The sequence below is a fragment of the Ranitomeya variabilis genome, chromosome 4 (assembly GCF_051348905.1).
Source record: "Ranitomeya variabilis isolate aRanVar5 chromosome 4, aRanVar5.hap1, whole genome shotgun sequence".
Taxonomy (NCBI): domain Eukaryota; kingdom Metazoa; phylum Chordata; class Amphibia; order Anura; family Dendrobatidae; genus Ranitomeya; species Ranitomeya variabilis.
In genome coordinates this window covers 374,709,980-374,727,896 of record NC_135235.1, presented here as the reverse complement: position 1 = coordinate 374,727,896, position 17,917 = coordinate 374,709,980, and the positions used below count along the sequence as shown (strand labels likewise).

At 39.6% G+C, this 17,917-nt stretch overlaps 1 protein-coding gene across 3 annotated transcripts in view; it reads right to left on the bottom strand.

The window, feature by feature from the left end:
• MTG1 (mitochondrial ribosome associated GTPase 1) overlaps positions 1–17,917 on the bottom strand; it is a 374,570-nt gene that overhangs the window by 83,460 nt on the left and 273,193 nt on the right. For all 3 annotated transcript variants that reach the window (XM_077250762.1, XM_077250761.1, XM_077250760.1), the window contains one exon: positions 8,463–8,544. In XM_077250762.1, coding sequence (XP_077106877.1) covers positions 8,463–8,544 — 82 coding nt within the window. The remainder of the gene's footprint in view (positions 1–8,462; positions 8,545–17,917) is intronic.

Below are 17,917 nucleotides of genomic sequence, written 5' to 3'. Positions count from 1 at the left end.
AGTTGCATAATTTCAATATTTTGGTAATCCAAGGTTATGACATATGAAAATATCTAGATAATGGACATATCAGGAATGTGTAAGGCTGTGTGCACACGTTGCGGATTTTTTCGCGTTTTTTCGATATAAAAACGCTATAAAACGCATAAAAAACGCATACATTATGCATCCCATCATTTAGAATGCATTCCGCAATTTTTGTGCACATGATGCTTTTTTTCCGCGAAAAAAACGAATTGCGGTAAAAAACGCAGCATGTTCATAAATTTTGTGGATTTTGTGTGTTTTTTCCCGCTGTTTAATGCATTGGGAAGCTCCGGAAAAAAACGCGTCAAAAACGCGAAATAAAACGCATGCGGATTTCTTGCAGAAAATGTCCGGTTTTGCTCAGGAAATTTCTGCAGGAAATCCTTAATGTGTGCACATAGCCTTACTGAGACATAACCTCTACATTTATCATCAACATATAAAGGCCTTATTCTTATTTTTATTCTAATTTTTTTTTTTTCATTTTTAATTTTTATTCTTTCATTTTTATTCTTAATTTTCATTTTTTATCTCAAGAAAAAATCAATATTTAATAAAGTAATTCTTATTTTGGTTCATGGCTATACATTCTTACATATTATTGGTCTAATAAATCTAGTTTATTAATAACATTTTAGTAATAAAGATGGAAACACTTGTTACATAAAAAACACACTGAAAAGAAAAAAATTGCACCTATAACAGAAAAATGTTCTATCACATGAAGAATATGGTTAATGTATTATTTATTATTTTATTTTCCCAAAAATGAATTCCATATTAATATTCTGATAACTATATGAATATTATTGATTGTTATGGTACGCTGTGATATTATAGGTCAGGGAAATTACCAGATTTGGTATAGAATAGGGAATGAAGACTTCAATCAAGATACTGGAGTTACGTTAATAAAGACTTTTCATATTTCTAAATTCAATTGATTCTTAAAAGTTGCAAGAAGAAAAAGCCGCTATCCAGAAGTTCCACAAGGTAACAATGCTATGATTTCTGAGTAATAATAGACCATGTCAATTACAATTCATGTCACCACTGACAACCACGACTGCAGTATCCATCAGACAACCACAACTGTAGTATCCACCACCGACAACTATGATTGCAGTATCTAAACTGACAACCACAATTGGAGATGACGATGATCCTATGATGCTAAGATGAACTGTGTTATTAAGTTTTTATCATGTTCCAGTGGTTTCCTATCACCTATAAATTCGAAAGCTGGTGAACAATCAGGTAATTGTCAGGATGCTACAACCCTGACATGTGTCTTGTGCATTAGTAACTGGTTATGGTGCTATGATTAGCAAGGAAGAGTCAATGTAACCCTTGCTGTGCTGACTAAAGACGTCACACCTGTTCCAAGACCAGTGCGCAAGATATGGAAGGATTCCAGATAACATCCAAGGCAAGCCAATGTAAGTCCAGGTCTCTAAAGGTGACACTGCACAGATATTAAAGCTACATTTCATCTATGGACTTTGTTTTCTTATCAACATTTGAATTTATGGACTTTGACACATGACACACGTTCTTTACAATATCTACATGCTATCATCTATTTCAAAAGAATTATAATAAAGATTGTTGTGATGGTGTGATATACTATGTGGGTATCATTTTTGTGTATATTTATATATTACTAATTTTCATGGTGTTCTCTTGTAGGAAGAGTTATTTGCCATCTGATATTCTCCCCACAGTTCTGTATTGTTATCTCTCCACAGGGTCAGTGAATAATGTTGTTTGCTAATATGCTAATGACATGTTGACCTAGCTTGTTGAAACAATGAGCCCCTGAGATCCACCCCCCTAACCTGTGAATGAGGAGAGGAACTTGTAAATATCAGGGAGGTAAGACAGAGATCAGATCCTGTGTGGAACCATGATGTGAAGAGCGTATCAGAGAGAACGAAGAGTATGGACTATGCTATCCTCTGCTGGATTGTTGGACTTTTATCCTGTTACTGAACTGCATTCATGTTCTGGACTATTGTATCCTCAGTGTGGTGGATTGTATACATGGACCTTTTGTATTTTTGCGTAAATGAAGGTTCTTGGATCTTTTCACTCATCTCTCGCTCTGTTGATTGTGTGATACTGGAGAAGGAACCCGTGACAATTGTTTTAAAAGAACCAAGAAGAAGACATCAAGATGAAGACCAGATGACATCAGATGATTATGATCGGACCCGAGATGCTTCAATTAGATATAGGGAAGTATAATTATATATTTTATAGAATATTGTTCACGGCTTACCATAACATGAATTTACATGTCATTATGTTATTGAGTACGTATAACAATACTATTATTATTATTATTAATTAACATTAAATTATTTTGCCAAAGAAGAAGAAAAGAAAAAAGATCTTAAAATGTTTTCTTTGAGAGTTCCAATCAATGTCTGTCACCCTCAAAAGGGGGAATTGTTAAATATTAATTATTAATTGAATTATTCTTATTCTCAATTCTGTACTGAGCACATGGTCTCTCGCTGACATTACAAAAGCTATTTCTGTATATTTAGCTCAGAGTAAGTTAACACCATGTAGAGAAAACACGTGTTCTATGGGACATATATAAATCACAGCTCTTAGAAGGGTGGGGGCGGTCACGTGAGGCCTGTCACCTTGGGCCTTCTCTCCTTCATTCTCCACGGACTTCAGACTACTCACAGAAGGAATTAACAGCTGGTAGCCATGATGACTTCTAGTCCATGACAGACAGATGCCATTTACTATTCAGAATCTCAGGAAAGAGGAGGAACAAATGGACAATCTGTTCATAACTATTTCACCTATTTTTTAGGTTTTGCTGCAATGTGTTTTTTTTGTGGACAATCCAATAGACCACTACATTTTTTATGAAAATATAATGACATTTTACTTTAAGAGTATTGCATCTGTTAAAGAGTCCTGATTAAATAAATGTGCGAAATAAGCATATTTAACAACGAACAGTAACACTGACTTCCTTGTGAAGTCCGTGTTCGGTGTCCATGCCTGAACAGTAGGTGTTTGGTACGGATGCCAAACTTTACTATTCGGGTTTGACCATCTCTACTCTTCTTCTCTTTCTGTTCTCCTAGTTTAGTGTGGCACGCACAGACACACAATGCAAAGATTGAGTCAACTTCTCCCCTTTCTATCTGCTTTCAGGTGTGATTTTCATTTTGCCCACACGTTACTTGCCATATGCGAGTTTGAATGAGAATCACAAGCTTGAAACAAAGTTTCAAAATTCAGCATATTGCATGACCTTTTTTCCTTTGGATGTGCACTCCTCCCATTTGGCACAGGTGATTTTAATTAGCAGGAGACTGCAAAAAAGGGGTCTAGCCCATGTTTGCTATCACATGAGAGCTTGAGGAAGATAAGTTTCAATGCTCCTTTCATTTTGGTGTGCTGCTGTGTGGCGGCCGTTGTTGCTGTGGTTTTGTGCTGGTGATGCGGTGCAGTCTGGAGTCAGGGGGACTTTGTCTTGCAGCATGGGCACTGTTAGGGAGATATGGACCCACCAAGAGGTTCGCCATGATGTGGCAGTGGGCTTCATACAGTCTGATCAGAATGTTAAACTAAGAACGTCATGTTCAGTTATATATATTTTTGCCTAGCGGTTTTAGATCAATGTATGATTTTTGGAGGTGCTGTCCATTCTCTTTTTCAGCATGTTTGAAACAAAGTTGTTTACCCATAATTTTGGAAAGGTGCCAACAATTTTGTCTGACCCATTTTTGGGATTTTGAGTGACAGTAGTCCAATTTACCTGTTTTTTTTTTGTGTTGTTCCAATATAAACAAAGGAAATAAATGTGTATAACAAAATAAGTAATTTTCTGAAAGAAATACTTCATTTTATGAAACAAGTTCAAGGGTGCCAACACTTTTAGCCACGACAATTTTATCATTGCATGAAACACAAATATCGTAAATTTATTCCGATGGAGATAGTATGAGATAATTCACATCTAACTATGCAAAAATATGCACACATCTGTCTATTCTATGGAGGAGGGCGCATGTTTCAGTTCCTAAAGTACATGTAAGGGCACAAGTACTCCAGAAACGAGTCAGTTTGTACCCAGTGCATGTAAGATTTAAGTGGAATTCAAATAAATCTAATATTATTATGTATTGTTATATGTGAAAAGGGGTATAACATAAAAAACAAGTACAATAATCTTTGAACAATACAAGTCACGACTGGTACTGGAGGAGAGAGGACCCTGCCCGCAAGGGCTCATTGTCTACAAGGGATGGGCGAGGATAAAGTAGGTGAGGGTAGAACTGGTCATGCAGCAGTATGGCTGAACGAGGGTTACTTGTTATGATCCCTAGTGGCGGAGGATCACAAATAGATCAGCAAGTGATTAAACTAAGGACGAGCTCTAGGGAGATGGTAACTGGACTGATCGCAAATCTAAACCTATCCAAAACAACTAGAGGTAGCCGGTGAACGTGCCTAAAAAATTCTTAGACGTCTCGAGCCAGCCTGAGGAACTAGCTACCCCTAAAGAGAAAGAAAGACCTCGCTTGCCTCCAGAGAAATAATCCCCAAAGATATAGAAGCCCCCAACAAATATTAACGGTGAAGTAAGAAGGCGGCACATACATAGGGATGAAATCAGATTCAGCAAAAGAGGCCCGCTAATACTAGAAAGCAGAAAATAGAGCAGGGGTCTATGCGATCAATAAAAAACCCTTACAAAATATCCATCCTGAGATTTCAAGAACCCACACACCAACTAACGGTGTGTGGGGAGAAACTCAGCCCACTAGAGCAACCAGCAAGCGAGGGAATTACATTTTAGCAAGCTGGAACAGAAAACATGATAAACACTGCTGATCAAAAAATGAGCAAACAAAACTTAGCTTATCCTGGATGGACTGGGAGCAAGGTAGTCAGAAGGAATCTGAGTAGCACTGATTACATCGACAGCCGGCCACAAGTGGAAGTAAAACAGAGCTATATAGGAACCTCCCAGAGGATAACGAACCAGCTGATAGCCAGAGACCAGCAGGATAACAAACAAAGCCACCAGGGGGAGCCCAAAGCAAAAGTCACACAATACCACCAGTGACCACAAGAGGGAGCCCGAAAACAGAGTTCACAACAGTTACTGTAGGTTGTAGGCTTGTCAGATGACATAGGTCTTCAGGTTCCTTTTGCAGGTTTCCATAATTTGATGGATTGAGGATGTGTTGCAACTCCCTCTCTTTTGAATCATGTAATCATTTTACTAGTTGGCCCCTAATCCTTTCTATTATCAACCATTTCCACTTGTATTTGTTTTTTTATCGAGTGAAGGAACAAATTAAGAAAGATTCTCCATTTTGTGCTTTTCGACTCCATTTTGCTGTTTTAAGATAAATTTTGTTACTAGGCTAAAGTTCACAGCTGTTATGAGACCTTGATTGTTGCAATCTGGACAGGACATGAGACTGAGGGTGTATTGTTCTACGAGACTTTGACGTACAGACTATTCCTGCATTCTTATAGGTTAAGAACTGTGAGCGTGTTCTTATGCTGATTGGTTGAAGTATAATTTCTATGACTATGAAAAGTGATACACAATAAACGGGGGCCCAGAGATCTGCTTGATTCCCCCCAAACAGAGACACACGTCTCCGTCTGGTCATTTTCAGTTGCCGGCAACGCCCTGTAGATTAATTTGGAAATCACTGAGTAAGGCTACGTTCACAATTTGCGTTATGCGCCGCAGCGTCGGCGCCGCAACACACAACGCAAATAAAAACGCAGCAAAACGCATGCACAACGCTGCGTTTTGCGCCGCATGCGTCCTTTTTTTTATTGATTTTGGACGCAGCAAAAATGCAACTTGCTGCGTCCTCTGCGCCCGGACGCGTGCGCCGCAGTGACGCATGCGGCGCAAAACGCAAGTGCGACGCATGTCCATGCGCCCCCATGTTAAATATAGGGGCGCATGACGCATGCGGCGACGCTGCGGCGCCCGACGCTGCGGCGCAGACCGCAAATGTGAACGTAGACTTAACCGTGAAGGATCACTTTAGATCCTCCATCAACAATCGTTATTTAATAAAATCAAATTAAAAACATACTTTTGGTTTATTTGAATGACTACTGATGTTCTTTGCATAATGGTATTTAAGTTGGAGTACTTCACTTGTAATAATTATTCTAATGTTGTGGAGGAAATTTTCTTGCTATTTGGCCGGATGTCCTATTCCTCCAATTCTGCAATTTAATGCATGCAGCATGAATACACTGATCGTTAAATTTGCAAATTATAGAAACAGAGCGGCCATATTATTTCATTACTGCAGTTAGGAATATACAAGGGGTGAAATAACTATTCAACACGTCACTAATTTTTAAGTACAGTAAATATATTTCTAAAGGTGCTATTGGCATAAAATTTTCATCAGATGTCAGTAACAACCCATCCAATCCACACATGCAAATAAATCAAACCATAGATGTCCATAAGTTAAGTTATGTGTAATAATAAGAAATGACACAGGGAAAAAGTATTGAAGCAAAAAGCCATGGAAGGTTATGACACAAGCTGAAATTATCAATAATTAGAACGCAATCCTGACAGTGAAAAATGTCAGTTGGTTCAGGTGACTGCCCGTGAAAAGGTGTCCCATTACCAAAGTGCTACACAAAAAATTAGGTGTAATAATGAGCTATAACACAGGGAAAATGTTTTGAATACACTTACTGAAATTTAATCAATACTTTGTACAAAAGCCTTTGTTGGTGATGGCAGCTTTAAGACACCTGTATGGTCTCATGCATTGTTCAGGTTCAATTGTTGATCCATTTTTCCACACTAATACTCTTCAAATTCTGTGGGCTCCTTCTAGGAACTCTGAGCTTTAGTTCCTCACATACATTTTCTATTGGATTCAGGTCAGGTGTTTGGCTGGGCCAATCTAGCAACTTTATTTTTATGTCCAGGAGCCAATTGATCATTTCCTTGGCTGTATGTTTGGGATCACTGTTTTGCTGACATGTTCACCCTCATTTCATCTTCATCATTCGGATAGATGGCAGCATATTTTTATCAAGAATTTCTCTGTAAAATTTGTCCATTCATTCTTTTTTCAATTATATGAAGTTTGCCAGTGCCGTATGCTGAAAAACCGCTCCATATCATGATGTTTCCACCTCCAAACTTCATTGTTGGTAAGGTGTTTTGGGAAGGTATGTAATGCCTTTTGGCCTTCAAATATGATGTGTGTTATGGCATCCAAAGAGTTCAATTTTGGTGTCACCTCACCAGATTATATTCTCCCAGTATTTAAAAGGCTTTTCTAAACATTGCTGAGCAAACTTTAAAACATACTTGAACATGCTTTTTGTTCAGCAATGGAGTGTGCATACAGGTCGTGGAGGTTGAGCACCTTACTTCTTGTTTTCTTTGAAACAATTGTACCTGCTTATTACAGGTCTTTCTGCAGCTCTCCACAGGTGGTTCTTGACTCTGATAACTCTTCCGATAATTCTTTTCCACTCCTCTGTCTGAAATTTTGCAGGGAGCACCTGGTCTTGGCCGGTTTATGATAAAATGATGTTCTTTCCACTTCTGAATTATGGCCCTAACAGTTCTCACTGGTACCTTCAGAAGTTTAGAAATTTATCTGTAACCAATGGCATCAGTCAGTATGTTTTGCAACAATGTGTTTGAGGAAGTCTTGAGATCGCTCACTGGTTCTACCCATCACGAGATGCTTTCTAATTATTGATAATTTCAGCTGGTATCATGACTTTCCATGGCTTTTTGCTTCAATACTTTTTCCCCGTGTCTCATTATTACACATTTTATGGACTTCTATGGTTTGATTTCTTTGCGTGTGTAGATTGGATGGGTTGTTACCAACATCTGATGAGAATTTCATTTCAGTAGCACCTTTAGAAACATATTTACTTAGAAAAATATTTATTTCATTCGCTGCAAGTTGAACAAAAGTTTAGTTTAACTTCTCTTCCATGTTTTCTAAGCTTATTAGAGAAAAGTGGCTTGTCATACACTCAGCCTCACAGAAACCAGTTACAGGAGTCTCCATACAAAATAAGGGCCTCAAAAAAATGTATTAAAGCAAGGTCATATACATAAAATGGGGCATTTATATTAATGCAAAATGCACATCTGCATTTTCCATGAATTGACAAGGCTCTTCTGGGCTCCGAACACCCTCAAGATGGTGAGCTGAATTTTATTTTATCATTTATATTAATACTACAATCCCGCTCAGTATGTAATTGCATCATGTTGAAGATTCCTCAGAACTGATATGTTTCCATCAGCCCAAGGGAGTTCAATAGAGTAGAAGTGTGTTTTATCTAATGCACAGCAGTTGTGTCGGTGAAGAGAAATAGGGTACTAAGGACAGGAGAACTCAGATTAATATTGACACACTTACCTGTGTTGTCTATGCTCATTAAGAGTATAGAGCAGATAATCAGCTATTATATCTTCACCAACCAAATGATCAAGAATAGTTCCTGAAATGAGATTACATTTTGTAAACATAAATTGTTGCTGTCACACAGCTGAGGTAACATTACTTATTACATATTACATAAAAAGTGAATATCCTAAGTATATTTCTTCAACATAAAAATTGACAACTCAACATACAAGCAGTCAAGAAAAAAAAAAAAGAAAGTAAAAACAAAGTATACAGGTCCTTCTCAAAAAATTAGCATATAGTGTTAAATTTCATTATTTACCATAATGTAATGATTACAATTAAACTTTCATATATTATAGATTCATTATCCACCAACTGAAATTTGTCAGGTCTTTTATTGTTTTAATACTGATGATTTTGGCATACAACTCCTGATAACCCAAAAAACCTGTCTCAATAAATTAGCATATCAAGAAAAGGTTCTCTAAATGACCTATTACCCTAATCTTATGAATCAACTAATTAACTCTAAACACATGCAAAAGATACCTGAGGCTTTTAAAAACTCCCTGCCTGGTTCATTACTCAAAACCCCCATCATGGGTAAGACTAGCGACCTGACAGATGTCAAGAAGGCCATCATTGACACCCTCAAGCAAGAGGGTAAGACCCAGAATGAAATTTCTCAACAAATAGGCTGTTCCCAGAGTGCTGTATCAAGGCACCTCAATGGTAAGTCTGTTGGAAGGAAACAATGTGGCAGAAAACGCTGTACAACGAGAAGAGGTGACCGGACCCTGAGGAAGATTGTGGAGAAGGACCGATTCCAGACCTTGGGGAACCTGAGGAAGCAGTGGACTGAGTCTGGTGTGGAAACATCCAGAGCCACCGTGCACAGGCGTGTGCAGGAAATGGGCTACAGGTGCCGCATTCCCCAGGTAAAGCCACTTTTGAACCATAAACAGCGGCAGAAGCGCCTGACCTGGGCTACAGAGAAGCAGCACTGGACTGTTGCTAAGTGGTCCCAAGTACTTTTTTTCTGATGAAAGCAAATTTTGCATGTCATTCGGAAATCAAGGTGCCAGAGTCTGGAGGAAGACTGGGGAGAAGGAAATGCCAAAATGCCTGAAGTCCAGTGTCAAGTACCCACAGTCAGTGATGGTGTGGGGTGCCATGTCAGCTGCTGGTGTTGGTCCACTGTGTTTCATCAAGGGCAGGGTCAATGCAGCTAGCTATCAGGAGATTTTGGAGCACTTCATGCTTCCATCGGCTGAAATGCTTTATGGAGATGAAGATTTCATTTTTCAGCACGACCTGGCACCTGCTCACAGTGCCAAAACCACTGGTAAATGGTTTACTGACCATGGTATTACTGTGCTCAATTGGCCTGCCAACTCTCCTGACCTGAACCCCATAGAGAATCTGTGGGATATTGTGAAGAGAAAGTTGAGAGACGCAAGACCCAACACTCTGGATGAGCTTAAGGCCGCTATTGAAGCATCCTGGGCCTCCATAACATCTCAGCAGTGTCACAGGCTGATTGCCTCCATGCCACGCCGCATTGAAGCAGTCATTTCTGCCAAAGGATTCCCGACCAAGTAATGAGTGCATAACTGAACATTATTATTTGATGGTTTTTTTGTTTGTTATTAAAAAACACTTTTATTTGATTGGCCGGGTGAAATATGCTAATTTATTGAGACAGGTTTTTTGGGTTATCAGGAGTTGTATGCCAAAATCATCAGTATTAAAACAATAAAAGACCTGACAAATTTCAGTTGGTGGATAATGAATCTATAATATATGAAAGTTTAATTGTAATCATTACATTATGGTAAATAATGAAATTTAACACTACAGGTCCTTCTCAAAAAATTAGCATATAGTGTTAAATTTCATTATTTACCATAATGTAATGATTACAATTAAACTTTCATATATTATAGATTCATTATCCACCAACTGAAATTTGTCAGGTCTTTTATTGTTTTAATACTGATGATTTTGGCATACAACTCCTGATAACCCAAAAAACCTGTCTCAATAAATTAGCATATTTCACCCGTCCAATCAAATAAAAGTGTTTTTTAATAACAAACAAAAAAACCATCAAATAATAATGTTCAGTTATGCACTCAATACTTGGTCGGGAATCCTTTGGCAGAAATGACTGCTTCAATGCGGCGTGGCATGGAGGCAATCAGCCTGTGACACTGCTGAGATGTTATGGAGGCCCAGGATGCTTCAATAGCGGCCTTAAGCTCATCCAGAGTGTTGGGTCTTGCGTCTCTCAACTTTCTCTTCACAATATCCCACAGATTCTCTATGGGGTTCAGGTCAGGAGAGTTGGCAGGCCAATTGAGCACAGTAATACCATGGTCAGTAAACCATTTACCAGTGGTTTTGGCACTGTGAGCAGGTGCCAGGAAGCATGAAGTGCTCCAAAATCTCCTGATAGCTAGCTGCATTGACCCTGCCCTTGATGAAACACAGTGGACCAACACCAGCAGCTGACATGGCACCCCACACCACTGACTGTGGGTACTTGACACTGGACTTCAGGCATTTTGGCATTTCCTTCTCCCCAGTCTTCCTCCAGACTCTGGCACCTTGATTTCCGAATGACATGCAAAATTTGCTTTCATCAGAAAAAAGTACTTGGGACCACTTAGCAACAGTCCAGTGCTGCTTCTCTGTAGCCCAGGTCAGGCGCTTCTGCCGCTGTTTATGGTTCAAAAGTGGCTTTACCTGGGAAATGCGGCACCTGTAGCCCATTTCCTGCACACGCCTGTGCACGGTGGCTCTGGATGTTTCCACACCAGACTCAGTCCACTGCTTCCTCAGGTTCCCCAAGGTCTGGAATCGGTCCTTCTCCACAATCTTCCTCAGGGTCCGGTCACCTCTTCTCGTTGTACAGCGTTTTCTGCCACATTGTTTCCTTCCAACAGACTTACCATTGAGGTGCCTTGATACAGCACTCTGGGAACAGCCTATTTGTTGAGAAATTTCTTTCTGGGTCTTACCCTCTTGCTTGAGGGTGTCAATGATGGCCTTCTTGACATCTGTCAGGTCGCTAGTCTTACCCATGATGGGGGTTTTGAGTAATGAACCAGGCAGGGAGTTTTTAAAAGCCTCAGGTATCTTTTGCATGTGTTTAGAGTTAGTTGATTCAGAAGATTAGGGTAATAGGTCGTTTAGAGAACCTTTTCTTGATATGCTAATTTATTGAGACAGGTTTTTTGGGTTATCAGGAGTTGTAGGCCAAAATCATCAGTATTAAAACAATAAAAGACCTGACAAATTTCAGTTGGTGGATAATGAATCTATAATATATGAAAGTTTAATTGTAATCATTACATTATGGTAAATAATGAAATTTAACACTATATGCTAATTTTTTGAGAAGGACCTGTATATGCTAATTTTTTGAGAAGGACCTGTATATGGCAGACAGGATTAATATTTAGATGCACAACCTCCAAATGGTTTGTGTCATCAAATGTCTGCTAGTATTTTCTTCCACTGCAGTTCTTTCAAGGTCTTGAATGTTTAAAGATCTAAAATCTGGTATTGGGAAAAGTAATTCCGCAAAGTTTTTCCATTTGCTTTAAACTGTCCCCGCAGTAAGTGCCAATTTCAGTTTATATTTTCTTGTATAAAAAAGTGCCATTGTTGTGTACTATTCCTATGGGGCAAAGAATATACTGCCTTTTCTACCTGGCAACTATCTCTATCGGACGGCGATTCTCCAAGCTTCCTGAAACATCACTTCGATAAGAGCATCATATTTTCATTTGCTCTGCTCTGATGATGGGAGTGTTTGCTGATGTAATGCTGATTCACAGCTGGCTCCCTGTTGCTCAACGTTGGCAGTGACACCCCATCCTCAGAGCAAAGCAGAGGGGAAAACGTTGCTCTATTGACTGAGGTACAGTTTCAGTGTGTGTGGGGTATTTATTCAAACTTTCTGACAATCTTATAATGTATTACATTGCGAAAAAAGCCCTACGAGCCTTTCCTTATTATAAAGGGCTCTTCTCTAGCTCTCTGCTGTCATCAAGTGGCCTATTTGGTTTAACACATCTTTATTTCTAAGTATAAGTGACAGACTGTGACAACAATTCAATGGTCTTCACTATACCCTATTCTACTATGAAGTCCTTAAAGCACAGGAATATCTGCATGCAAGAGAAAACTGACATGTAGGACACTGATTCTACTACCCAGCATCAAAACATAAATAAAAGGGGCTACGCACCATCCCTACCCCAGAACTAATGGACAAAAAGACGTCCGGGGAAAAAAAATGGGCTCCCTGCAGACCTCATTAACTAATTCTGGGACTTTAGACAATTTCCTTTGTGGACCAGACAATGCTCAAAGCGGAGAATCGCTCAATCCAAGGTGCTGCTCCACGCAGACTGCTCCAATGACACGGAATTGTAGTGCGCCACCAGACCTTTCTCAAGACAACCTTGGAGCCCTGACACCTTCTTACTCTGCAAATATTACTGGTTCAACAACCCTATGCATCATTGAAAAAGCAGGTACAACAAAATTCCATCAAACTTCTGTTCTATCTTCTCATCAGGGATACCCTGAGACAGTGATACTTACCTCAAATCTCTTTTCCTCAGCTCTGGAATTTAACCCATCATCGGCCAAACTCCCTATGAAAGAAATCTGCATATCTTCAACAGAAGCTACTGGAAACCCTAGAGCAAAATCCCGTGAACCAATATGCCTCCAAACCACAAAGACTTCCATAAAAGGGCGTAAATAAGGACACTCACCTCTGCAGGTCGAACTGACCCTCCAGAGGACCTAGGAACAACCTCATTTCTTTTTGGCCTTATGGAGGATTCAGAACAATGGAACAATAACCTTGACTCCACTGCTTCCATTACTAATTCTCCTTTAAGATCCTCTATTCCTGAGGAAATACATGCCTACTTACAATAAATATCCACTAATGAGGATTTTAGGGCCCTCATCTGGAAGTGAAATCTACATGCAGGTCCGAGATCAAGACATTAAACTTACTGCAGAACGTGTCATTCGAAGGAGCCCACGATGAGACACGTAACCTTTTGTCTCTGCTCCAATAATCCATGTCTACTCATGCAGAAGCTCTTCAGGCTGCTAATAGGCATCTGGAGGACCTCGATAATAGAGGAAGATAAAATAATATCCAATTAAGGGGCCTTCCCAAACAAGATGGAAGTGAGGACCTCCCAAAAAATCATGGAATCCATCTTCCATAGAATCCTAGGCCTTCCAAATACATACAAAATTCAAAATTAAGCTAGATAGAGCTCATCGTGCTCTGTGGACATAGGGATCCTCAGCCTTACCACGTGACATTATATGCTGCGTTCCCGTAGAATGCAAGTCCTCAAGCCCCCTCTGTACCAGTCTGTCATTGTAAATTTGTTTACTGTAAACGACATTTAGAACTCTGTATGTAACTTCTTCTCATGTACAGCACCATGGAATTAATGGTGCTATATAAATAAATAATAATAATGACTTTGCTACTAAAGATGCTATAGGCTCCAAAGCACGCACACTGCGAAATCTCGACTATAAAGGATCATCTTTCCTGCTGTTCCTGGATCTATCCTGGATAACACTGCAGAAAAGGCGACATTATTGCCCCCTTCTTTCCATTCTCTGGCAGACAAATCATTTATTGATGTGAATTCCCATTCTCTCTTACAGCTAGAGGGTAGGGGCGATCAGCAACCTTGAAAGTTCATAGTGACTTGCCTTCCTACTATAAAACTCTGAGATTTTGCTTCCAGAGATCTCGGACTGTGGAACTAGGATTACCATCACCTAAGCCTCCCCCAGGGTGGCAAACAAATCAAAAGAAATGAGAAGGACCAATGAAGACAAGAACCCACCTGACAAACAAAGTCTGCTCAATTTTTTCTCTGTACACTGGCTTTCCATTGTGGTAGTATAGGGATATTATATCTAAGTTTTGTAATGCTTTGTGATATGGCCCACATGACAATAAGATTAACCATTTAGTTCCCGGGACTTTCTTTCCCGTTATCAGTTAATTTTCTGATAATTTTAATTGTTGCTTATTATAATAATTCTAATTTCTTCTGTTCCCAGGGAGCCTAAAAAACTAGACCAATTGCACTTCTCAATTCTGATGTTAAAATATTTTCAAACATGTTAGCAATACGCCTGAATCAATGGGTACGTTATATGATCCACAAGGTGGCTACAACATCAGATGGGCAGTCGATCGAGTTTCGACGCTGAAAAGGCGTTTGATTGCCTTAGTTGGCCCTTTATGCATAAAGCCCTTGGGAGACATGGCATAGGGGACCCTTTTAAAAAAGCGGCTGAGGGGTTATACTCTAGCTCCTCAGCTATGATATATCTTCCTCATAGCTCCTCTAAACCAATTAAAATTAAAAACAGCACCAGATGGGGGCCCGCTTTCCCCCCTACGTTTCATCCTTTGCATTGAGCCTTTGACTGTTATCTGAGCATCACCAGTCATTAGGAGAGTCCGGGTTAAAGACAAATAATTCAAATTATTCATTTTTGCCAATGATATCCTCATAACACTCACAAAACCTCATAAAAGTGCTCCCCAACTTCCATTCACTGCTTTTAACCCATTAGTGACGGAGCCAATTTGCAGCTTAATGACCAGACTAATTTTTACAATTCTGACCACTGTCACTTTATGAGGTTACAATTCTGGAACACTTTAACGGATACAGCTGATTCTGAGAATGTTTTTTTCGTGACATATTGTACTTCATGTCAGTGGTAAAATTTATTCGACATTAATTGCATTTATTTATGAAAGAAACAGAAAAATGGGGAAAATATATAAAATTTAGCAATTTTCAAACTTTGAATTTTTATGCCCTTAAATCAAAGAGCTAAGTCACACAAAATACTTAATAAATAACATTTCCCACATGTCTACTTTACATCAGCACAATTTTAGAAACAAAATTTTTTTTTGTTAGGAAGTTATAAGGGGTTAAAATTTGACTAGCGATTTTTCATTTTTACAACAAAATCATTTTTTTAGGGACCATCTCACATTTAAAGTCACTTTGAGGGGTGTACATGACAGAAAATACCCAAAAGTGACACCATTCTAAAAACTACACCCCTCAAGGTGCTCAAAAACACATTCAAGAAGTTTATTAACCCCTTACGTGCTTCACAGGAACTGAAGAAATGTGGAAGGAAAAAAATTAACATTTAACTTTTTTTTACAAACATTTTACTTCAGAACCAATTTTTTTCTTTTATTTTCACAAGTGTAAAAAGAGAAAATGGACTACAAAATGTGTTGTGCAATTTCTCCTGAATACTCCGATACCCAATATGTGGGGGTAAACCACTGTTTAGGCGCATGGCAGAGCTCGGAAGGGAAGGAGCGCCGTTTGCCTAAACAGTAGAAACCCCCCACAAGTGACACCATTTAGGAAACTAATCCCCTTAAGGAACTTATCTAGATGTGTGGTGAGCACTTTGAACCCCCAAGTGCTTCACAGAAGTTTATAACGTAGACCCGTGAAAATAAAAAATCATTTTTTCCCCAAAAATGATTTTTCGGCCACAAATTTTGATTTTTACAAGGGTAAAAGGAGAAATTAAACCACCAAAGTTGTTGTGCAATTTGTCCTGAATAAGCCGATATCCCATATGTGGGGGCAAACCACTGTGTAGGCACACGGCAGAGCTTGGAAGAGAAGGAGTGCGGTTTGACTTATTCAATGCAGAATTGGCTGGAACTGAGATCGGACGCCTTTGGAGAGCCCCTGATGTGCCTTAACAGTGGAAGCCCCCACAAATGACACCATTTTGGAAACTAGACCCCTTAAGGAACTTATCTAGATGTCTGGTGAGCGCTTTGAACCCCCAAGTGCTTCACAGAAGTTTATAAAGTAGAGCCGTGAAAATGAAAAATAATTTCTTACACAAAAAAAGGTCTTTTCACCACCAAACTTATTTTCACAAGGGTAACAGGAGAAATTAGCCCACCGATTTTGTTGTGCAATTTGTTCTGAGTACACCGATACCCCATATGTGGGGGTAAACCACTGTTTGGGCACACGGCAGAGCTCAGAAGGGAAGGAGCGCCATTTGACTTTTTCAATGCAGAATTGGCTGGAATTGAGATCGGACACCATGTTGCGTTTGGAGAGCCCCTGATGTGCCTAAACAGTAGAAACCCCCCACAGGTGACACTATTTTGGAAACTAGACTCCTTAAGGAACTTATCTAGATGCGTGGTGAGCACTTTGAACCTTTAAGTGCTTCACAGTAGTTTATAACGCAGAGCCGCGAAAATAAAAAATATTTTTTTTCCTCAAAAATGATTTTTTTAGCCCGCAATTATTATTTTTTTTTTTCAGAAGGGTAACAGGAGAAATTGGATGCCAAATGTTATTGTCCAGTTTGTCCTGAGTATGCCAATACCCCATATGTGGGGGGGGACCATTGTTTGGGCTCGGAGGGGAAGTAGTGATGTTTTAAAATGCAGACTTTGATGGAATGGTCTGTGGGCATCATGTTGCCTTTCTAGAGACCCTGATGTACCTAAACAGTAGAAACCCCCCCCATGACCATTTTGGAAACTAGACCCCCCCCCCCCCCCAAGGAGCTTACCTAAATGTGTGGTGAGCAGTATGAACCCTCAAGCGCTTCAAAGAAGTTTATAACTTAGAGCCGTGAAAATAAAAAATATTTTTCCACAATATGATCTTTTCACCCCAAATTTTTACTTTCACAAAGGGTAACAGGAGAAATTGGACCACAAACGTTGTAGTCCAATTTGTCCTGAGTACGCTCATACCCTATATGTGGGGGGGGGGACCACTGATTGGGCACATGGCAGAGCTCAGAAGGGAAGGAGCGCCGTTTTGGAATGCAGACTTTGATAGAATGGTCTGCGGGTGTCATGTTGCGTTTGCAGAGACCCTGATGTGCCTAAATAGTAGAAACCACCCACAAGTGACCCCAATTTGGAAACTAGACCCCCCAAGGAGCTTAACTAGATGTATGGGGAGCACTTTGAACGCCCAAGTGCTTCATAGAAGTTTATAACGCAGAGCCGTGAAAATAAAATAAAAAAAATCCCAGAATAATTATTTTTTAGCCCCCAATTTTTTTTTATTTTTTTTTTAAGAGTAACAGGAGAAATTGGACCCCAAAAGTTGTTGTCCAATTTGTCCTCAGTATGCGGATGCCCCATATGTGGGGGTAAACCACTGTTTGGGAGCATGGCCAAACGCAAAATTGGCTGGAATCAATGGTGGCACCATGTCGCGCTTGGAGACCCCCAGATGTACCCTAACTCCAACACACCCCTAACCCCAATCCCGAACCCTAATGATAATCCTAATCACAACCCTAACATCAAAACACTCCTAACTCAAATACCAACCATAACCCTAATACCAACCCTAATCCCA